At 37.7% G+C, this 23,642-nt stretch overlaps 1 protein-coding gene across 1 annotated transcript; it reads left to right on the top strand.

Moving 5' to 3' along the window:
• On the top strand, positions 1-23,427 carry CIP2A (cellular inhibitor of PP2A). The gene is made up of 21 exons (XM_051779467.1): positions 1-218; positions 1,259-1,406; positions 2,433-2,545; positions 3,740-3,834; positions 4,476-4,572; positions 4,729-4,851; positions 5,003-5,148; positions 5,841-5,916; positions 6,953-7,180; positions 7,537-7,695; positions 8,519-8,661; positions 9,423-9,522; positions 10,397-10,515; positions 12,558-12,750; positions 14,931-15,005; positions 15,089-15,199; positions 15,966-16,162; positions 17,993-18,106; positions 19,895-19,977; positions 20,474-20,613; positions 21,704-23,427. Exons 1-21 carry the CDS (start codon positions 117-119, stop codon positions 21,872-21,874), a joined length of 2,733 nt encoding a protein of 910 aa, XP_051635427.1. The 5' UTR covers positions 1-116; the 3' UTR covers positions 21,875-23,427.
• Positions 23,428-23,642: the final 215 nt, after the last annotated feature.

Genomic DNA, 23,642 nt, shown 5'->3' with positions numbered 1-23,642 from the left:
CGTGCCCCGCGGCGCCGGCGGCCGGTCCCGCTCAGTGGCCGCTGCGTCAAAATGGCGGCGGCGGCGGGAAATGCGAGTGACGGTGGAGTGTGGAGCGTCTGAGGGGCTGCTCCGCCATGGACGCCCAGGGCTGCATGAAGGCCCTGCTCCTGGCAGCCACGCAGTACCGCGCCGCCAAGACACCGCACAACGCCGCGCTCCTGCAGCGCAGCCTGGAGGTGGGAGTCCCGAGGCGCGGTGGGAGCGGGGCTGTGGGGGTGGCTGTGGTGTCCTTTGTTATAATGCTTTGTGGTGTGTTTATGTGTTTACAGTGTGTTTGCAGATGTGTGCAGTATGCTTACAAACAGTCAGGGCAAACATATAACGTGTCTTACGACATATATCCCCAGAATTCTAACCCATAAGGATCATTTATTTTAACGTCTTAAAAAACAGAGTTTGAACGATGAACTACTCTTGTATCTGGAGTTTGCCAGTTCTGTGCAACACGTATTCCAGTGTGTTTTTGCTCAGAGGGTAGGCCAATGCATTTCCCTGACCTCCAGGTACAGCCTTGTGTACAACCCTTGTGTTGGCCATTGGCTGAGTTACTTCATATGCAAGGTACCTTTTTCAAATACCGTTTTATTTTTTTAATCGCTAAAACATTTGTATGAGAGTTAGCCTCTCACCTTGCTTTCTTGTTTGTGTCCCTTGTAAAGAGATACACAGGGAATGTGCAAACTCAACATTATGTGTCTCTGTTATGTAAAATACAAACTGTGTCTGCCTGTATTGATGTGCACATGTATCATTTTTGGCATCTTCTTGTATAGGGTTCCGTGAACCCTATACAGGTTCCACTTTTTTCATCTCAGTCACAGAGTGCTCCCTAAACAGTACTGACTGCTGCTGCTTCTCTTCCTGTGGAGTGGCACCTTTGGGTTCCTGTGCACATCCTTAGGAAGCAGGCTGTTGGGCTCAGCTGAAGGCTGATTGCTAAATGTTTGTGTTGAGCAGTCTGTTTGGTTGTACTTTCAAAATAAATAAATCTAGTACTTTCCAAGAGCAAAGGGATAAAAACAGGAATAAAACCCAGATTTTTTTCAAAACTATTTTTTTTCCGCACATGTGAATACAAATGCCTCAGTAGAGTGGCACTTGTATTCTCAGTTTGTCATATAGGGCAAAATCTATTTAATACAACTCTCTGCTTTCACTTCTATGTGAATTACTTTGTTTCAGTTGAGTGAGGTTATTTTTCCCCTTTCATCTCCAGGTTATCTCTGGACTGAAGCTTACACGGTTATTTGCTTCAAACCAGATTCTACCGAGTGAATGTCTCAGTTGCCTTGTGGAGCTCCTTGAGGACACTAATATAAACCCATCTCTGACCTTGTCTGTGGTTACTTTGCTATCACAACTAGGTAAGGTTTGCATCTGAACTTTTTATCTTTTGTCTGGGCAAGGGAAGATAAGACAGGGGCTGATTCTGTGGTGGGGGTGATGGATTTCTTGGAAGAAGCTTTAGGTGTGAAAGATGAAGTGGTTTTCGTTTTGGTGGAGTGCTTGGCTGAGACATCTGTTAAGATGTTAAATCTTCATGAGAAGCAGATTTCAAGTCATCACTGTGAAATTACAGTGATTGTGCTTGTCAGAATTTGTTTCCTCACTGGGTAGGATGAGGAATTATTCTCTTGTCCTTTATTTTTGGAGCTTGAAGAGACTAACTTTTTAAAGAAGTGGGAGACCTGCCTGGATACAAGGATAGGGAGAAGCCACATTACATCAACAACTGTCATCACCTCAGTTTACCTCTCCCACCAGAGTGTTGGCAGGGTGGCAGTTTGGGCTCTCCTATAGCTTGGACCTGTGTGCCTCAAGTTTCCCAATTGCAAAATAGATTCTACTGCCCCTTACTTGTCTCTTGAGATGACTTTTTTGTTTGGTTTTTTCCCCTCCATTTCACAGAAGTGGGACTTCATTGTCCTGGGAGCTCTGTGCTCAGAGCACGATGTACGTATGTGGGGAAAAATGATCCATTCAGTGCTTAGTTTCTCATCATGTATGAGTAGTTAATTCAGACTTGAGTCCTTTGGGGTGATCACTTGTTTATCATCTCTGATTCATGGAATTTAAGCCTCTCTGAGCTTTCTTTTATGTTTTTGGAACAGTTACTGTAAAATATTTGCTGAGTTTGCGTCTGGAAAATTTTAAGAATTAGTCCTTCTCCAGCTGATCTATTGCTTTACCTGCATGTCATCCTTGTTTGCTACATCTTTTCCAGTTCCTAAGTAGAACTGGCTTTTTTTTTTATTTAACTATTGCTAGAAACCCTATCAAGTTATCAGTTTTAGTCTACTTGACTTTGGCTTCTGCTTAAATTGGTAGCTAATACAACAGTTGCTTTTGCTATTAGATAGGGGGTTTTGCTAATAATTCTTAAATTCTAGCTTCAGACAATGAGACCAGAGAAGCTCTGCAGGACACCTACAATCTGACCAGTGTGCTGGCAGGAGTGGTTCATCGAAGTTCTACTAACCTTAGCGACCCGCTCTTATTACAGGTAACAGGAACTAATGCTTAATGGTATTTAGCTACTGTTGCATCATATACATTATACTGTATGCATATAATAACCCTCCAAAAGCCCTATCCGAAATAATGTGTTCAGGAAAAGTCTTAGGTGTGGTATTCTGTTATTTCTCCTAATGTTCGTAACAAAAGCCTGGAGATTGTTTTATCTAATACTTTGGCAGGTGACTGTGAAGGAGTGAAAGGAAAGCTGTGGCTGCCTGTTTTCATGGAAATTTTACAGGGCATATCTGGCCTCCTTCCTTCTGGTCAGTGCCACCTGCCAGTGAATGCCAGGGGGCTGTACTTACAGAAGCTTACAGTGAATGTCTGACATCTCCCAGTTTGACCTCACTGATTTTAACCTTTCCTTAAAGGGTTTTTGGGTTTGCTTTTTTTTAAATATGCACAGATTTTGTCCTATGGGGTTCTGAGCTTTTGGCAAGTGCTTGCTGGTTGCCTGTGGTCACATCTCTCTTTATGGAGTGGAAAAGCAGAAAATGAATTTTCTAGTAATGCTGTTGCCTTTGTTCGGTGGAAAATGAGTCAGGCATCCAGTAAAGAACACTTTTCTCGTGGCTTGCATATATCTCAAAGCACTAGGAGTACCACAACTTGGGGATCCAAGTGATCGGCCCACCAGCAGGAGAGATGTTGTAGTCATCAAATAGATCCAATAAGACCTTGAAACACTTAGATTTTGTTTCAGCTGCTAACCTGTGCTGTGATTCTTGTCATATCTGAGTATATTAACTTCCATTAACTCATTTATGTACCAAAAGAGTGCTATATGAAGGACTTTGCTACCATTAGATCTGCTGGCAGTCTTTAGAGCAAATCTGCTTTCCCATGAGCATCCTTTCTGCAAGACGTTGCAAAGTGCTTTTTGGATTTTGATGAGACTTCTAGACCTCTGAATAGGACAAAACCCCTGACGGTGGAGAACTTGCTGGTGAGGCAAAGGGGAGAATTGGATGGTCTGAAAAGGTAACTCCTCTGAGTACATCAGCGCAGTAGGACGTGCTTGCAGCAGCTTGTGTAATTGTTATGTTAGCATTAGAGTCTGAAAACTAATTCAGTTGTGGTGTCTTGTTATTTGTCCTTTTGGTTTTATCTTTTGTAACTTGTAACGCTCCTCAGTGAGATGCTATAGGAAAGACATGTGAATAGCTGTTTATTTCCTCAGGGTATTCAGTTGCTGCAGAGGCTGACCTACAACGTTCCAGTCTTCTGTGCTGGCACCAACATCGATGAATTAATTTCATTTCTAATGCACCACATGTAAGTGTGTACTCGGTTGTCTTCTCTTATGGGAAACAGCAAGCTGAGTTTCTAAACTTTCTGAAGGCATACAGCATATTGTACTAACCTGGTCTCCAGAGTGAGCTGTGGCATTTATTTCTCTGAAGTTAACAGACTTTTCTCTGAAAACCATGTTGTTTCAGATTGTTTAATGCAGTGGTTGTGGGACTTTGGGTGATGGAATAATAATTGGCCTCTTAGCCCACCCCTACACCTCTGGGAGCAGGAAGCTAACAAAGAGAAGAGCTGGGGGAAAATTTGTGCTTGTCACTAGGAACAGACTTGTTAGCTTAATAAAAACTTTATTCAAGTGTCCTTGTGAGAAATCTAGTGAGTATTAGAAGTATATGCAATAAATGACCTTTGATAGCATTAATCTCTGATAGTTTGGGGCTTTTTTCAGGTGTACCCAGTTAAAAGCTGCCCACACTGTGGGGTTTACAATCTGAATTTTGCTTTGCTTGGTAGAATGGTATCTAATTAAAAAACAAGCTCCCCTCAAAACCCAAAAAATTAAAAAGTCCTCCAACCACTCAGTCCCCAAGTCTCCCATTCTACAATTTCTTGTAATTAAATTCTAGATACTTTAATAAAAACATCTTTTGGACTTTTCTTTTAAGTCAATCCACTGAAGATGAGTTAACAATACCATGTTTGGGACTCCTGGCAAATCTCTGTCGTCACAACTTGTCTATTCAAAGTCAGATAAAATCTTTGGTAAGAGTTTTGTTTTTATGTCATGGTTCTTTGGCTTAAGGGCAAGAGTTACTTATTTTTTTGTTTTATTCATGATTTGTATGGCTTATTTATAAATACATAAAATCAGTAAATTTGGAGGTTTTATAATACCTATGTTTCTCCTTTTTGCTTTAGAATAATGTGAAGAGTTTCTATCGTACCTTAATAAGCTTCCTGGCCCACAGCAGTTTGACTATGGTTGTGTTTGCACTTTCAGTATTATCAAGCCTTACCCTAAATGAAGAAGTAGGAGAAAAAGTAAGTGATACTTTGAAGTCTATTCTATTCTTAAATTGTAGATAAAACTAATTGCCACACTGGCCAAATTAAATTGTAATTCCAACTAGTTTTAATAAGCAAGAGACCCTGCAAAGTATGTGCCTGTACATAACTTTCTTCTTCCTTTCAGCTCTTTCATGCTCGAAATATCCATCAAACATTTCAGTTAATATTCAATATTGTTGTAAATGGAGATGGTACTCTAACAAGAAAATACTCTGTTGATCTACTCATGGATCTTATGAAGAACCCCAAAGTTGCAGATTATCTTAGCAGGTATGGCTTAATTTCCTAAAAGAATAAGTTATTTTTCCTAAGCTCTAGTTCAGTTTCTTTGCTGTATGCTCTTTGAATTCTGAACCAAACATTGGAGGGAAAAAATCCCTAAATGCTTTTTGAATAGTTGATTATAACTGCTGTATCTGAACCTAAAGGGTTGTTGGGTTATGGTTTCACACAGAAGTGTGAATTGAAGTCTGCTTTTTTCATTGTCACTTAAGGAATATTGAATAGTGTATTCTGTAATTCTTTGTCTGGACAGTATTGGTAGTCAGACAACTTGATCTTGCCTTTTACAGTGCTATATCATCTTGAAGTGGAATAGTATGGTAGAGATTGTGAGAAGTAATAATTTTACATGACTGGGCGTGTTATAGAGCAGTTCTGTGGAGAGGTTGACTAGTGGTTGTGCAAATTCAGCTAGCAGAATTTAGTTGCTGATTTTCAATCTGAATCAAGCCATAAAAAGAGATGAAAAATCTTGGCTCATTTTAAGGAATTTGCTTTCATTCTTAGAATATTTTTAAAGCTTATTCTATTTCAAATAGAATTTACATTATCAAAACTGTAACTGTACTTGAAGTGTCTGGGAGTAAGAAGGGGAACAGGGCACTCGCATTCACCGTTCAGTATAAATGTCTGTGGTGAAATTTCAATTTTATTTTTATATTTTTTTCTCCTCTATGTAGATACGAGCACTTTACCTCTTGCCTTGGTCAAGTATTAGATCTTCTTCATGGAAGGGATCCTGATTCATCATCTAAGGTATTTATGCTTTTTCAGTTAAAGGCTAAGAGGGTACAACTCCTAATCTAGTTCCTCTTCTTCCTAAGTAGGTTCCTTGTGTACAAGGGTCGATAGTGAAATACATTGACTTCAGGACTCTTAAATGACCTGGAATATTCACCAAGTTTATATTTTCAAGTTATTCAAAAGGCTGTCAGGTGGAATTTGTAATGGCTTTTTTTTTTTTGCCAGATTATGTGTGTCTGCTTTCAGGCAACAGACATAAAAGAAAAGAGCCAACAAAACCACATTCTGTGCTTCAGCTAATAAGAAATTTTGGGATCTACCAGAAATGCAGTGTGTACCCACTTCAGTGTCTAAAACTTGAATTAATACTACTCAGACTTCAACTGATGATCAGGGAACCCTGATGCTAATTTCAAAGATTTAAGAGTAAATGTTCTCACCTTAGTTGAACAAATTGATGCTACATCTGTTTAAGCAGTATGCTGTTCCATTTGGGTTTGTCTCACTACCACCTTACATAAATGAACCATTGGCTGTCTATTGCTAAGGCTAAAATATGAAAATTTTGGGGCTGAACACATCTGTGAAACACATCTTAAGCTTCTATTTATGAATGTGTTACACATCCTAGTTAATAATAAATGCTAACATTTCTGTGTGATTGTTGTTGTTTATTGGGTTTATTTAGAGAAGGAGCAGACAGGTGCATCTGTTCATGTCTCAGAATGTTTTCACTTCCATAGTTTTCTTCATTCTGAGTGTAGATGCATTTCTCCTGCTTACCAAATCGCTAGCTAACAGTCATACTCTTTAAGAAAGAAGGGAAAGCAATACACTCAGTACTGTACAAGCCTTCCCCAATAAAATAAACTGTGTTTCTGCTGCTGGCTTGGCTTTAAGGAAGGAAAACTATTCTTCAGAAAACTTCAAAATGCTAAAAGGAGTTGCATAGAACTTACAAACCTCTTTAGACTTGTGCTATGGGAGTCGCAATTTCTGTGTAAGTTCTTGACTTAACAGCATTTGAACTCTTATTCACTTCACCCAGATCTTGGAGCTGCTGCTTGCCTTCTGTTCCGTGGCGGAACTGCGTCATACCCTGCGGCAGGCAATACTGGAGCCGTCTGGCTTCCCGGTCTCTGGGAGCACCAGATTTGTGACTCGCTCAAAGACTTTTGAACCATCTGTTGCATTGGTGCACTTGTCAAACCAGCCATTGGAAGGCTCTGAAGACTGTTCAGTTCTATCACTGCAACTGTTCAGAGAGATTTTTGAGGTACCAAGACTGATAATTGAGTTTAAGGAGCTTCGTAGAGCTCTATTTTTAAATTACATTTAAACAACTATTGGAATTTGACTTGAGAAATAGCACGTAAAAAAAATACCTGAAGAAAACTTCTTTGTAAAGAAATTGTGTTGAAGTAAACATACTTTGTAAAACAACTGTTCTTTTAAAGACATGCTGTATTTTAGAAATATGTCAGTGTTGTAAGTGGAAAACATGGCGGTTCATGAAGTCATGAGGTAGATAGATAACTATCAGAATTGCTTTCTAGGAAGTAGAAGAGTAAGCTTGACTTCCTTGTGCTGTACTTTTAAATATTGACACAAAATAAAATATCTTTATTACAGGATGTTATTAACAATGGGAACAGCGTCTCAGCTGAACACTTTGTGGATCTTTTGCTGCCTGTTCTTCTTGATCATCTTCAGATGCCAGAACAGATTGTGGATGAGCTATTAGTGAAGAAAAAGTGTGAAAGAATGGTCAAGGCTATTAATGTCCTGACAAATATCCTTTTTATGTGTCTATTGGCAGCTGATTTGTTATTCCTCCACCATGATCTTCTCTAAGATGTTACAAGATACGTCCATCTTGGGTCACTGTAATGGCTTCTAATGACAATAACTGCCCTAATTTTACTTAAGACTGTTGTCTTGGTAGATCTTAAGTAGCTTTCTAACTGCTGTGAAATTACTTTGTAATACAGTGGTGCAGGATAAAACGTTGTGGCTATTGCGAAGTTCAGAAGCACTTTGCAGATCAAAAACAAAGAAGAGTGTTCTCTGTTGAAATTGCAATGGGGGTTTGGTTAGCCATCTTGATCAGTATAGTACTGTTGCCTGGCTGAGTCAAGTGCAGCTTCCAGACAAATATGACGTAAATTTAGATGAGTGAAACAAGGAAAAATAGTGTGGAATGATAGTTTTACGCTCCTCATTGAGTCCTTAGTGTTCACAGTAAGTTTAGTAAGGAGGACATAACTGCAGGATGTAGTCCTGCATCTAAGCTTGAGTTCTGTGAAGAAGTCTCTTTGCTAACTCCCTTCTAGGGACTGCCTGGTCACTGCCTCTTATTCACTATGTTTCCTTATGCCATTGGTTTTATTGTGGTTTCCCTTGTAAGTGTATGTGTTAATTGAAAACTGAAGCTTACTTGGGTTGTGAGTTAAGCATGATTTAAGTGGCTCATGTAGTTGAGTTTTAGAAGAATTTTTGGAGGCTCTTGTGCTTTGATGCACTAGCTTTTTTTGTCCTTTAGTATTAGAAAATGTTGCCTTTTGGTGCCAATACCTAAGCATTGCTATATTGAATTTATTCTTAACTCTGTCTACTGCTCTGTAGAGATGACACACTGAAAATGCATGTCTCGAAGGTACTCACTGCCAGCCAATGCACGTGTCTAATAGAACACCAATTTACTTACAGTGGGATTGATACTGGCTTTGGGACGAAAGCAGTGGACTCTAAAATGTGGTGAGCACACATGTTTATCTAAAATCTAATTTAGCAAGACTTGTATGAGAGTTGTAATACCAATGGAAAGTATATGATAGTTGAAAGTACCACTTAAATGCATACAAATCAATACTAGCATTAAATACAACTGAGTATTTTTGTGGGAAGAGAAGGTAATGTTGCTGGTCAGTTCAGTAAGTAAAACCTAGCTTAAACATTCAGTTGGCATAAGCTGTAGATCCACTTATGTGGAACAGTGACCTTAAACCTCATGCAGTAGTTCAAGCTTGTCCAAGTAGAGGCTTACTAGAACTGGTTCATGGCATCTAATTTCTCGTTTTGATTTTATGCAATCAGAGTTCAAAAATATCACACATTACTATTGGAGGAAATTATTGCACTGAAAATGAAATACACGTTCCTTCAGCTCCGTGTCATGAACCTGAATGTTGATTTAACTAAGAATTACACAGCCAAAGCCCAGCGAAATATAATTGGACCTACAATTAAACTTTCCTCACTTACGACTTGGAAGTGATTTTTTTGGTCTTCACTGTTGCCATCCTTGACATGCTGGAGAAGCTTAGGAGCATGTCCAAGGAACTCAATGTGGTCTCTTTGGTTTTGGCATTGTTGCCTTGCTAGACATATTTAATTTCTTTGTGAAGGTACTTATTAATTTTTTGTTTAAATTGACTGAATTTATTTGTCAGTGCTGATTTGACAAATCTTGCTTTTATTTCCACCCAATTTGCTTTTCTACTTGGATGTCTTAAAAGCAAACTTGCTGCTGATATTATTTTGAAAACACTTGAGCTCATGAGCAGATTGAAGCAGGATGTACCTGGTATGGAGGTCAGCTTCTACAAAATTTTACAGGTATGATTTTAAAATGTCTCATGAAGTGTATCTGAAGGAAAGTGTCACTGCACTACAGTTCTGAATGTTTTGCATGCTTCTCTCTGAAGTGATGAAACTTCTAGGAAAATATAATCCCCAGTGCACAATTCTTAAAGGTTGTTTCAGTGTTAATTCTTCTAAAATAAGAGTAGTTTGCTTCTCCTTCAATCATTTATTTCAGTAATGCATGTGAGATCATACTTTAGCTCTCTGGCAAGAATTATCCTTTTAAGACTGTGTTAGGACTGCAGTTTAAGTGGAACAAAGCAGAAAAAAACTATCACAACAATATAATTATTGGTGGTGTTGGTTACTATTAAATATGTACGTTACTTTGGGACTTTGCATGGTCAGAACAGTTTCTGATACCTGTTGGTCAGATGATGCCTTAATAATGATGGAAAAGCAATCCAGACAATCAAACACTTCTTGTTCTTTTGGAGATTTTTCTTTCAGGAATGGGAGTTGTGTAGTTTAATGGGTAAGAATGAGTTTTACAGTTCTCAATAAATATTTATAAAACTTTAGCTTGTCACACTTTATGTTGAAAATCAAGCACTTTAAAACTTGAGGGAATTAAGTAGTCTCTTTACCTGTTCTGTTGACTTTAATGGGAAAACTTGTTTTTAAATACTCAGAAGTGTAAACTATTTTTAAAATCACTTGTCTTCCATTGACTTCAGGCTCAGAAACTTAGAAGGGCAAACTTTAAGGAGGTAGCTTAAGTTTTGAGTAAAACATTTCTGTGCTCATGGGCCTTGATATTGTGATGTTTTGGTAGTTTGTGTTTGGTAGGAGAGGTTTTGTTGCTGTTGACTGCTACATTTTGTTTTGACCAAACTGTCTTTTTTAGGATCAACGCTTGATTACGCCTTTGACATTTGCTTTAACATCAAACCATAGAGAGCAAGTCCAAGTGGGACTTGGAATACTGTTTGAGGCTGCACCCTTACCAGATTTTCCTGCCATAGTGTAAGTCTATTTCTGGAGAGTCTGGTTAGATTTCACATTTTTATGAGCTTAGTGATATTCATGGTTTTTGGAGTACTATTTTCAGCTCATCAGAGACAGAAACTTTAGAATAACTATCTTTTCCTTTTGTGCAGTTATGAAACAGTAGTGATCTTGGAAGCGAGAGGAAGAGTCTAAATGCTGATGGCATTCATTTTACATCAGATCCTAGGGAGCATGGTAGTGACTGACTCCTGTCCCCCAGCATTCATTTGCCTGAAGTCTGTGCTTGGAACTTTTTACTTAGGGTACATCTAATATTCTGACTGTCAGATTTCTCTCTCTACTGAACTTTGTCAGAGGTGTAATTCTTCAGTTCCTGTAGTTTTGCTCACCCTTTTGCAGTAGCTTCCAAGAAAGAGCAGATTAGGGTAAGACACAGTCAGATGGTAGGTATATGGTTCAGGTATTTAAGTATTTAAGGTGACCTAAATAAGGGAAAAATATTGACAAACTCTATTTGATAGTCCTTATTTCTGTAGATGTAATAAAATTTAAAAAAAAAAAAAGGTTTTAAATTGTATCAGTCTTTGCAACCTAGGAAACTAATCTGAAACGTCTTCCTTTTTTGTTAGAGCTTTTTAAAAACAAAAACGGAAATTGTTTGAAAGAACTTCCAAATCAGATGCCTCTTTGGCATTTGAGCTGCTTTTCTCAAGTGAAAGATTTTGTAGCATAACCAACTTATCTTGGAACAGTGATTGAATTACTACTTATATGGGAGGAAAAGTAAAGGAAGATGACCCAACCAAATCATGGCAATTTGCCTTGCTGTGGTTTTTTTGGTTCAGAAAACAAATGAAAATCCTCCCACACCCCAGGAAATCTAACTGTTTCCATCATAACCCAGAAATAGGCCAGTGATAAGAACACAGTAATAAGAGTCTAAAATTGTGTTCACCCTGAAAACATCAGTGCTGTTTTTATGAATACTACAGTCCTGTGCAACCTACTTAGAGCAGAAGAGTTGAACTAGGTGGTCTGTTGATGGGCCCCTTTCAACCTTAATTGTTCTATAATTACATGATTTGGTTGATCTAGGAAACATCTTCATAATGGCCAATAACAAATAGTCTGGCTGGAATAATGAAGGATCTGTGCAATCAAATATGTCTGGAGTTATACAATGGAATAGCCAAATAATATGTCTATAAATGTAGGTTAAAAATAGGCTTTGGGTTCACTTAGGAAGCAATTGAGACAGCACTTCAATGAAGTGGCTGAAATAGCTTAGTAATTAAGGAATTTATCAAGAGGAAAAAAGTTTTAACTGGTGCCTCTAAAATCAGCTGTTTTGATTTATCATTCTTTTTTACTTGGAACTTGTCATTAGTAGCTGCCTTGAAAATACCAACCACAAATTGCATACAGACACTGGATTATAGGTACTGTAATTACTTTTTTCTGAGCTCTTGGGTTCTCTTCCCTATTCAAATTTTAACAGATTGCACTTTTATCTGCGTACTTAAATTTTGGTTAAAACTTAAAAATTCAATGTGCTGCATGCAATATAGCATTGTAAAATAGAATCGCAGACAAGGGAAAACTAAGGTTTGCTGGCAGCATTCTGCTTTTTCATGATTCAATCTTCTTATTTTTATGCCCAATAAAAATTCTTCCTAAATACCTTTTCCGTCTTCATTGAGACAAACAGTGGCCTAGTTAAGTTGAATAACAGGTAAAATAACCTGTTTCACAGGCTCATAAGAGGCATGATCTGTTCTGCTCGAAAAGAGCTGGGCACCATGCCCTTTCTGATGAGATTCTGCATTTGTCTGTAAAGGTTAGCCATAATACTCTTTTTTTTTTTTTTTTTTCCCTACTCTCTGTATCTTTGGACAGTTTGGGCACATGTCTGATACACATCTTAATGTTCTGTGATAACGCAAACGTGACTCTAATCTGTTTTCCATTAAAGAGAAGTTAATTTTGTTATGAAATTGCTCTCCTCTTCAGTCCTTGCAATGCAGATTGTGTCAGTAATAGCCTTTATGTTTATACAGGCTTGGTGAAAGCATTGCAGCAAATAATGCCTACAGACAACAAGAAACAGAACATGCAGCAAAAAGAATCCAAATGCAGGCACCTGTGACCAACATTACTTCAGTGAGGTGTTCTTCATCCCGTCCTTCAAGTGATGAATCCACAGCTTCAAATATTCAGGAATTAATACAAAAACTTCACTCTGGACTAGAGGTTGGTAGAATTTGTATACCCTTGTTAAATATTTGCCACTCTTTTTACTAGGAGGGATGGAAATTAAAATCCAAGTGTCAGTCTGCCATGTGTGTATCAGGTGAGTTTGGTTTAGATTGCTGTCTGCTTAGAATGTGCTCCTTTTACTGAGCTCCTGAGCAACATTCAGTGATGTTACTTTGAGCTACATCAGAAGCTCAGACTTCTTACTGAGGTCCCTTTCTCCAGTGGGGTTGCCTATGCTCTTAGCTGTCAGATGTGAAGGCAGGAGTCAGATATAATCCAGCTGCCTGGACTCACTGGGACACATCCAAGGAGCCTTATCCCTCTGCTTCCTGAGAAATAGCCTGCAATCAAGAGGAGATGCTATGCTGCTTTAGAAAAGTGTGGTGCACCTCTTGTACGCCTAAACACACCTACCAACATTTTTCTTTTGTTGGCTGTAGCTGACTCTAGCATTTGCAGTTCAGTTTTTATGGCCTTCTTGGAAAGGCACTGTTATTATTTCAGAAGACAGTTTTTACTTCCCTCTGCAGCAACGTGCACCAAGAGTGAGACACTCAAACGAGCACCACATACTGTGTGCGGCTTTGTGGGCCGTGCTATCAGATACTGAATGTATCTCCTCTTTCTATTTTCTGTTCAAAGCAAGTTAGCTGCTTTGTAGCTGCTTCAGACTGAGTGATGGGTTGTTGATTCTGTTTCCTTTTGGCTTGAAAGAACAGTATGCAAATTGGGAAAATGAATAGAAAGTTTCTTGATAACAGCTTGACATCTGTATTAGTGGGATTGCCTCCAGCCTTAGCTTTGCAACTCTCTTCTCTTTGTCGTAAGTGATAAAACTGGAACTCGATGAGCTACCAGTTCCAGTGAGCTGCCAGAATAATAATGAAAAAGCTCAAATGAGTCTTCATTGACTTATTTTTTACTCTTCCACTGGATGCTCCCATTGATCGTCCTTTCCAGGACTGCACGTGACAGTCTGTGGGTGCATTGCTGTGTTTATATTAATGTAAATCAAAGCAGCTACAGGTGCCTAAACAGCTACTAGAGCAGAAGCTTCCAGTGTTGTGACAGTTCATAAAGCTGATTCCATTTTTTTTTAGGGAAGAAAGTTGTTGATGAATTGTTGAGTGATGCTTTCCTTAGACCTTCTAATTAGTAGAACTTTCCCTTAAAAATCAATATACACATTCACTTTAAATATCCAGTACTTCATTTCTATGTGTGCTTTTTATGTTGTGTGAAGCTCAAATGTATGTAAAAACATAATTGAGAGAACACTTTTCGTTGTATTACTGTACAGAGAGAATGAAAGGAACTTAGCATCTTATGGTAATCATCTCTATGTCCTTTTGGATATTTTAAGTTTGCAAGTAGGAAAATAAACTACTTGTTTTGTACTTTAAGGACAGAAAAATGAGCTGAAAACTGGAGCTACATAGGGCCTCCTGTTAATATGCAAAAAAGTTCTTACATAATGGTTCAAAATATTGTAGAAATGGTAACCTTTCAGTAGGTGTTCAATGTATAAACAGCTGGCATAGTTTGCACTTGGTCATACATCAGCATATATCAACAGCTGCTCAAAAGTGGTGTTTAGTAGCACTTCCTAAGATAAAATATCCCAAAATCCCAAAGTAGCATTCTCACTTGACTCAGGCATATATTTTAATCAACACTTAGGATTTGTTGTGCCATATATGGTGAATTTTGTCTAGTAAGTCATTGGGTTAACATAGTAAGTTCTGTTCTGGATAGTATCCTGTCAGAACAACTTTCCTGGGCCAGAAAGCTATGGAGTATGAACAAGGAGTTTTAGCTATGGCTGTGAATGTTAGGGCAGATTACTTTAGGTGTCCTATGAGGGGACTGCTAATTCTGCAGCAAAGATTAGACCAAAGGGAACAATTTGAGTGATGATTTTACCTTTTTATAGTGGTGGACTGACAGTCTACTGCAGATGACTCCTATTAAGCCTAACTAGTTCAATTAGTCATGAACTTTCCCCAAGAGTCAGATGGATGTATTGGAGCAGACAGTCTCAGATGTGAAAATAGGAATTTAAAAAGCTAAGAGACAGGTGGAACTTATGAAGCTATTGAGCTCTTCCAGCATGCATTACCTGTCGTAAGTAGGTGCAGATTTACAGTAGCAGTAACTGGAAAACATTTCCACAGATGAAGGAGCCGTTGGCTGACATGAGGATCTCTGACATAATGGACGTCTATGAGCAGAAGCTGTCGGCATTAGCAGTGAGTACAGCCTGGCGTGTGTGGGTACCTTGAAGTCTGTACATTCAGAAAATGTTAATGAAAAATGCTCTTCCTACATACAGTCCAAAGAAGCCAGGCTGCAAGACCTTTTGGAAGCCAAGGCCGTAGCTCTGGCTCAGGCTGATAGGCTGATGGCTCAGTACCGATGTCAGAGAGCCCAGGCTGAGTCTGAGGTAAGTAGCAGGAGCTTCCCTCTGGGACTCAGAGGTGAGACTAATAATTGCCTTGGTAGTTTTAACTGTGATTGCATGTGGAAACTATGCTGCTTATCTGTAAGCTATGCTTGCAAGTTAGGGCAGTCTTAATTTTCATCATAAACATCCTGTTTTCTTCTGAATTGTTCTTTGGCACAGTTTTCTTTAATGTCCTTCCTCTTAAGGAAGTCAGCAAAACTGACCTACTTTACAGATTATTGTTTGTTAACCGTTAGTGTTAATTTAGTGGTAGTAATCTTTAGAATTAATAAAGCCCCTTACTAAAATTCTCTATAGAATGTGCTGGTGTATGGGGAACTGTTTCCTCTTTGTGCCTTTTAATCGCTGGTCAGAGATGAACTTTCAAATAAAGCTTGCTTCTGTGGGGTATGTATTTGAGCTGTGCATTGAAAACTCAGAATAATTTCTACTCTTTAAAGGTTATAGTAAACACTGGGCTGCAGATTACTAAATTCATAGTTAAAATGTGTCATCATTTACTTTGTTCTTCCCTCTTCCCTCACATTGTCTATAACAGGAGCTAAAGGAATTTAGTGAACAAATTAATTTGTAGTTAGGTGAGAGAATTTGTTCTCTTAATGTAGGTGATGACATTTTGGTGTTAGATCTATGGCCTCGTGCCTATTACAAAGTGACTTCTGAAAAAGAATTCTTGGTAATGGTGCATGTGGTTTTTTTGTTCCTTTGTTTTTTATTTGTGGGGGTTGTTTCTTTCCATTCAAAGGCAAGAACTCTGGCTGCAATGTTGAAGGATGCAGAACGAAAAAATGAAGAACTTAATGATTTGCTGAAAGCTCAGCAGGTAGAATCTGAACGAGCACAGACTGATATTGAACAGCTCTTTCAACACAACAGGAAGTTGCAGACAGTTGCTGAAGAACATGAAATACTGAAAAAATCCTCTGTTGATCTTCTTCAGAGGTAAGGCGTGTAAGATCACTAAACAAATACTTCATGTTTAAAGAGTGATGATGTCCTTTATTGGGTTAAGCACATTGGAAGAGCAACATAACATGCTAAGTCATGTTTTTAAGTGGAAAGTTCACTGTTTTTTCTTTCTTCTATATGCTTGTCAATGAGGTGAACTTAAGTCATTCAAGAACTTATTATGTTAAATCTAACATAGTTTAACATTCAGCTCTCAATGGACTGAGAACTGAAGTCATGGATGTTGAAGGTCCAGTTAAGGAAATAGCATGAACTTTGTATAAAAGAGAGCATTGTTCTTTAAGAAACAGAATTAACAATGCTTAGTTTCTGTTAGCATTGTACCATGCTCTTAGTGTCTGTCTTTGATTTTATACAGTCTTGAGTATATGCTGCAAATACTGTGGAGAAGCAACCAATAACGGTATGTCTGCATAAGGACTTTGTATCTTTTACCTAATTTCAGTCAAATTTGCTACTGAATTGATCAAAGTGAGTTAAGGAGGGAGCTGGCACCTTGTGTGTCCTGAATTATTTATAAGTGTTATTTTCTTTAGGATCTGAAGCTAAAAAGGGACACATGAGACACAGAAGTACATAAAGATAGAAACTAGAATGTGCTTTGGAAGAATAAAGGTGTAAACTTTTCAACTCTCATGAGCTGGTCTTGTCACTAGGTGTCAGCAAGGCAAAGAAGCTGATAAAACTGAGAGCAAATTTCTTGCTTAATAATGGGAGCAGGCATTACATTAGGCAATTTTGAAGGCTTATTGCTGCCAATAAAGGAGTCATTGAGGGAGGAAAATGTATAAAACTTTTGTCCATGATGAGATTTCTTTAATAAGTGTATAATATGGTCATTGTGGAAGTGCCTCCATTTTCGCTTAAATTATATGCAGCCATACACTTTGTGAACATGTATTTGACTAAGTCACATGAAATAAATCAGCCTCAGTCTGGGGCTTTAAATTCTCCAAAGTAGAAATAAAAGCTTTCTGATCCTCACAATGTCCTTACAAAGCAAAAACTTGCTTTCTAAACAATTTGCATACTTCAAATATACTGTTCCTTAAAAACAATTGAATAACTGACATCAGGGGAGAGGATTTTTCTTTTGGTAGGAAAATAGGAAAATGTTTCCTTAGAGTATGTGATCTGTTTCATAAGCCTATATTAAATGCACACTGCATTGTTTTCAGTATGTTCAGTTTTTGGGATCATGAGACAACTGGAAGTCATGAACTGACTCCCAGGGTCCCTTAAAAGATGACTGACATACCCAAAATGTTATAGAGTAGCTCTGCAAATTTCTAAAGGCATTTGTATGTTTTGTCAGTTCCTAAGTTTTCTGCTGGAAGAAGGTTGCTTCCTGATCATTAATAATTAAGGGTATCTAAAGGATCCACTGAAGCTTGGCTTATTTGTTTGTTTGTTTTCTTCTTCCAAGTCAAACATTGGAACAGGCTGCCCAGGGAAGTGGCTGAGTCACCATCCCTGGAGGTATCTAAAAGATGCATAGGTGTGACATTTAGGGACACGGTTTAGTGGTGGTCTTGGCAATGCTGGGTTAATGGTTTGACTCAGTGAACTCAACTTTTCCATCCCAAATGATTATATGATTCAAAGTATGTTCATTACAAAAAAAAAAATCTAACACGCAGCTAACTACCACCCAAAAAATCATCAACTGAACACCCCCCTTTCCCAAAACACCTTGCTTGTAACTTGAGTGGGATGATTGCACAGATGATGTCAAGTTGTTGGGGGTTTTTTTGCAAACTATTAAAGTAAAACTCTTCAAAAGCAATTATACTTCATGTGTAGGTATGAAACAACTGAAAGACATTATAAAGATCTACAGACTACATGCAATTCACTAAATAAACAAATGGAAGCAATGAAGAAACTAAATGAATCACTCGAGCAGCAGAATGACAGGTAAGTTCAGTCTAGTCTTTTTAAAGCGAATTGAAAAGTAAAACTAAATAGCACTTTAGTCTCAATTTTTCAACTGTGCTTTAAGTAACATCTGAGAAGCGAAGTTAGAGAAGCTTCAGGGTTGTTTTATATGTTTATGTTAGATGAGAATCTGTAGTAGTGAGAGTCTGCGGTGGTTTATTTTGTTTGCTCCTTTATTGGTTGAAAGTGGTGAGGGAATACCCACAGACTTCAGTGATAGTAGGAAGAGAAAGAGGATGACCCAGTTCTTGGGTGCATTTGGGGGAGTGAGGAGGTGTCTTTTTGGTAGCTGTTGAATTTTTAAATGCTTTTATCACCCAAAGATTTTCATGCAAGTTTTCTCTTAATGTTGTCAGATCAGAAAAAAAAACATCCAACCATCCTAAACTAACACATTTGAGATTAGAGATACTGAAGGTTGGTGTTCTGCCTGGGGTATAAAACATCATTCTTCAACCATAAAACTAGCATTACTTATGTCTTCTTGAGGACTAATTATAATTTTTCTTTTTTGATGGCTTAAAGTAGAGGTCTGATAAACATTTCACCAATGTAACTAAGGGAATATAGGGCTCCTCTTTGACAGATTTTATTTAATACATTAATTTTCAGAAGATACCTTTAAAACATGCTCATAGGCAGGCCTTGTATTCAGTTTAGAAATAAAATGCTCTTCTTGATTTTGCTTGCAAAGTTCACTTCATCCTTCCAGGCTCTTGCCTTGTCAGTAATCAGAGCAGTCCAAATCACTGCCTTGAGTTCTGATTCAGATGGGAAATTATCATACTGATACATTAGTTTGCTACTGAATAAATTTGTACACTTAGATTCAACATGCAGATCATTGTAGTTGGGGAGCTGTTCTGGTGAAAGCTGACCCTCGTTAAAGGCAGGTCAGAAGTGCAGTTATTGTAGAGATGTTCTTGAACTGCCACAAATAAAATGGAGACCACGGAAATACAGTTCCCTCCCTCTTGCTAGAGGCTGCAGCTTAGACACTGGTAGATAAAAAGTGGATGAACAACTAAACAAGAGTGACAGCAAATGCCATCTAGGCAAGGCAAGTGACAAATAGAATATGCCTTAGATATTAGGCTAGCTGATCACTGAAGAAGTAGATTAGCTTCACAGAGCATAAAGTGCTCAGGTTACAGCTATGCTGCTGGTAGATGACAGTACCTATATATTAAATGGGTGTGGAAACTAAATATTACACTAAGTCTGGAAGTCTGAGGCAAACCTATGTATGGGCTATGGCAATATCTTATGGACTGGTCGTGTTTGACTATTGGGTGACAATTGAGATGATGTTCAGAATGGTAGTTTTTTATGTACAGATGTCCTGAATAATGCCTGAAACAAGTTTTACTAATGGTATTGCCTATTCAGGAGCCTACTAAAACCCCAGCATCCCTAATCACTAATGGCAGTGAATTTTGTTGAATGACAATTTCAGTTCTGTCAGTGTTTGGAATGCTTCGTGGCTGTTAATCAAAGGCAACAGTTTCTGGTTTTTGAGCTCCAGGAATGAACCTTTTTGATAGTTTCTGCCATAATCAGAGAAGGGCAATGACCGTTCCGTGGACAGTGGGGGGAAGGAAATAAGATTTATCTGTGCTCACACCCTGCACATTCGTAGGTTTTATGATTTGAAACTCACGATAGCGACTGGAAATAATACGAAAATCATTCTAGCTTCTTAGACGTGGAAATGATGGCATCTCTCTCTCTCTTTGATCATTGAAATTTGTTTCTCTGCACTTTTAGAACTGCTGCACAGTTGGTAGAAAGTGAAGATCGCAGAAAAGAATTACAGCAGCAGCTACAGGAGAGAGATGGCAAAATATTGAGTAAGTCATTTACCCAAAGGTCACTGAGGCTGGAGAACTATCCGCATTAACTAGATGTTGTTCTTATGGGCTCTAGATAAGCAGCTGTATCTCGCTAAGCAACTTGTAAATCTTAGTTGGCCACGGATATGTAATTTAATAGTTGAATGAAACAAATACAGATGTTTATTTTTTCCAAAGGATACATGAAGTTGATTTCCCAGACTTCATTGAATCTCTACGCAGCATCATATGTCCCTTCAGGATCTTCTTACAGCGTGCCTTTATAACTATTTTCTGTAGGAACTGCAGATTAGAACAGCTTAATTTAACTATTCTGCAAATGACTGGAAGCAACCACTAAAATATAGCAGTAGGTGGCACTACTCAGTAATTCAATTAGCAGCCATGTTGAGTCTAAAAAAAAATTAATTAAAAAAACACCTTGTTTCCCAGGGCAATGTTTTCTGTTTTCTAAGTTTGGCAACCAATCTTTTTATGTGTACATTTTCTTAAGCCTTGCAACAGAATATAAAAGTTCTGGAAGAAAAACTGAAAACTCAACAGAAAGAAAAAACAGATATGGAACAAACTATTGATATTCTTAGAAAGGAATTAAGTAAAACAGAGCAAGCAAGGAAAGAACTGAGTATCAAGGTAAGGACTTATTTACGCTTGCATTCTAGAGACCGGAATTTTAGATATCTGTTTAGCTGATGAGTTGGTAAATGGGTATTTTGCTGGTAGAGTAGCTAAAGATACTAGTCTAGTAGTGGACGAGCAAATTCTCTCAATTTTAATTGTGTAACTATTGATTTTTAAGTCAGGATCTAGTTCTAGTGAGGCTGTATGAGGCACGATGTGTGAGTACGTAATGTTTGGAAGGCGGGGAAAAAAATCACCAAACCTGTAGCATAATGTTAAATAAGAGAGTGTAGCATATTCCTCTTTGGTAATTTTGACTTATATAAAATGTGGATCAGCTTACTTTCCCTCCTTTCTCACATCCTGAATTAAACTACATATCCATGCACCAAAATGCACCTGGTTTTCTTTTTAATCTTTGAAATTCTAATAAAAAATATTTTTATCTCTAAGAAATAATCTTCTTTTAAAACAGAAACCAGTTTGGCTATGCCAAGTTAACAGGGTAATGTTTTTGGTTGGGTTTTTTGTTTGTTTGTGTTTTGTTTTGTTTTGTTTTTTAAAAAAAGCACACAAACAAAATAAAACCACAAACAGCTAAATCCCCCAAACTTCAGTGCAGCCTACATGTCCTTGCCTGCAGGTAAGGCTCCATGTAAACTCACAAGGCAGAGATTCATTTTGCATGCAAAGTGGGCAGTCTGACAAACACATTTGTTGTATTTCCATTTCCTGGAAGCAAAAGCCTGATCTCTCCAGGCAATATTATCCAGTATATACCAAATATTTCCCTTGTTCTCAGTAAATATTTACTGGTCTGAGTGTTGAAATGAAATGTAGACAGCTTAACTGTGAACATTTCTGATGCTTAAATAGGACATGGGGGTTGGTGCTTTCCCATTTTGCAGTGTGGCAGTGGCTGTGATCATTCACGTGCACCAAACATACAGCTGAGAGAGATTTCTGAAATAAGCTTGTAATTTTAAAACTGCTTTTTAATTACTTGCTTAAATTCACCACCAGACCACTCAGCTTTCACGGTATTGTGTGTGATTTTCAGTTGATAATGGAGGAAATGATAACATTTTGTTTGTCTCTTCAGGCATCTTCTCTGGAAGTTCAAAAATCCCAGTTGGAAGGACGCTTGGAAGAAAAAGAGGCACTTGTAAAACTACAGAAGGAAGAATTGAACAAACACTCCAATATGATTGCAATGATTCATAGTCTAAGTGGTGGCAAGTTAAGTGCAGAAGCAGTGAACCTCAGTTTGTAGGGCTCTGTTTTTAAGATTTTAGTGTTTTATACATATGTATGAATGTATGTAAAGATTTTTAGATCTGACTTTTAAAACATCTAAAATTAAAGTAGCCTAACTATCAATTCAGAAGAAAGTGTGGTGATTGTGGAAACTTTGGTCTGAAAAAATGAGCTACTGTATAGCGAATAGGTCTTGGTAGAACTATTATTGTCTGTTTTGGGAGCTAAATGCAACTTCAGCAGATGACTAAATATATATGTAGGGAAACATAAAGCACATAGGAGTCACTGACTTTTTTTTGTCTGTATATTCTTCTTTTGGCTGTCTGGCAAGCAGTGTGCTTCATAAACTGAGCACTTTTATAATTTAATCTCGTTAATTCTGGCTCTTCTGAATACCATTATTATTATTTGTGCAGTGTTGCTTTTTGATGTCTAAAGTACAAACATAAAAATAAAATGAATTTTATCAGTTAGAACATGTTACATTGAAAGCTCTTTTTATCAGCCTATTGGTCCAAGTGCTTCACATAGTAAAAATGTGGAGGTGTTTATGAGGAGACATGAATTTGAACATGTAGAATACCAAACCTAACTGACCTTTTAGCAAGCAGCACCAATTAGGGAAAGCATGAATGTACAAACATTTCTTAAATACTAGATAATACTTTGCTAATCCTACAACACTTAGTTTTTTAAAAAGGTCTGCACTTTTTTGGCAATCCTCCAATGTGCTAGCTATTATCAGCATTGTCATTTTTTGCTGAACATCAACAGGATTTCATATCTTGTTCATAGTGTAACTATTCAAGTAACTTTGTTTTCTTTTTAAAAATGTACTTTCCTATGAAAGACTAGTACTAGGATTTGATGCATGTTTTTGAGTGGCAGAACACTTTCGTGTCCTTAATTTAAATGTGACATGAAAAACACGTCTTTTAGCAGTTGACAGAAGTATTTCGTTAGTATTTGTATTTTGGCAGAATTACCAGAGGGGGGAAAAAAAGTATCTCTGTAGCATTATTGTCTTTATTTATATCTAATTTGTAATGGCTAATTTGTAATTTTAAAATACCTGAGACTCTTTGGTTTTCAGTTGTGTAGTAGATGCGCCTTAGTGAAACTGTTCAGCTCATGTCTGACCACAACCTTGTACATTCTGTTGCAATTACACAACATCAGATGAATTATATCTGTTTTAACCTGTTACTGAAATAAAGCTTTTATAACTCATCCACAGGGAAGATTTATAGACATTGTTCTGGTCTCTTGGAAGACCAGGGGAATAAAAAATAAAATAATTGCTGTGTTTTCAGTGTTCTATGTATTCTGTTAAGTGAGGTAAATTGTAGGGATGACTGCCAGCTTTATATACAGCTGATGCAGTTTGGTTACCTTTCTGCATAATGCAGTTATTGCTCAGCATGGTCAAACAAAAAAAAAGGAATAATCAGAATTACTGAGTTAAAGGGGTTTGTTGGAATTTTGCAAACTCATTTAGGAAGGAGAGCTTCATTAACCATACATCTTTGCTTCAGTCTAATGAGTTAAGAAATTTTTAGTGTCAAAATAAATTTACAGACGTGGGCTCATTTCTCTTTAAGTCTCTTGGTCATGAGGAAAGGGTAAGTAAATGTTGGGGGGGGGAGGTGTTTGGGAATTTTTTTTTTCTCCTTTTCTACCGAGAAGTACTCTAGTAAACAAATTCTAGTAGGAAATGTCAAGCATGTTAACAACTAAACTGATAAATGCTGGTTTGACTTTGTTGTCAAGTGGTGGAATGG

Source organism: Manacus candei, unplaced genomic scaffold (genome assembly GCF_025592945.1).
Source record: "Manacus candei isolate 608988 ecotype Guabito, Panama unplaced genomic scaffold, ASM2559294v1 h1tg000014l, whole genome shotgun sequence".
Taxonomy (NCBI): domain Eukaryota; kingdom Metazoa; phylum Chordata; class Aves; order Passeriformes; family Pipridae; genus Manacus; species Manacus candei.
The sequence above is the reverse complement of the archived record's forward strand: the minus strand, read 5'-3'. Positions and strand labels throughout refer to the sequence as shown.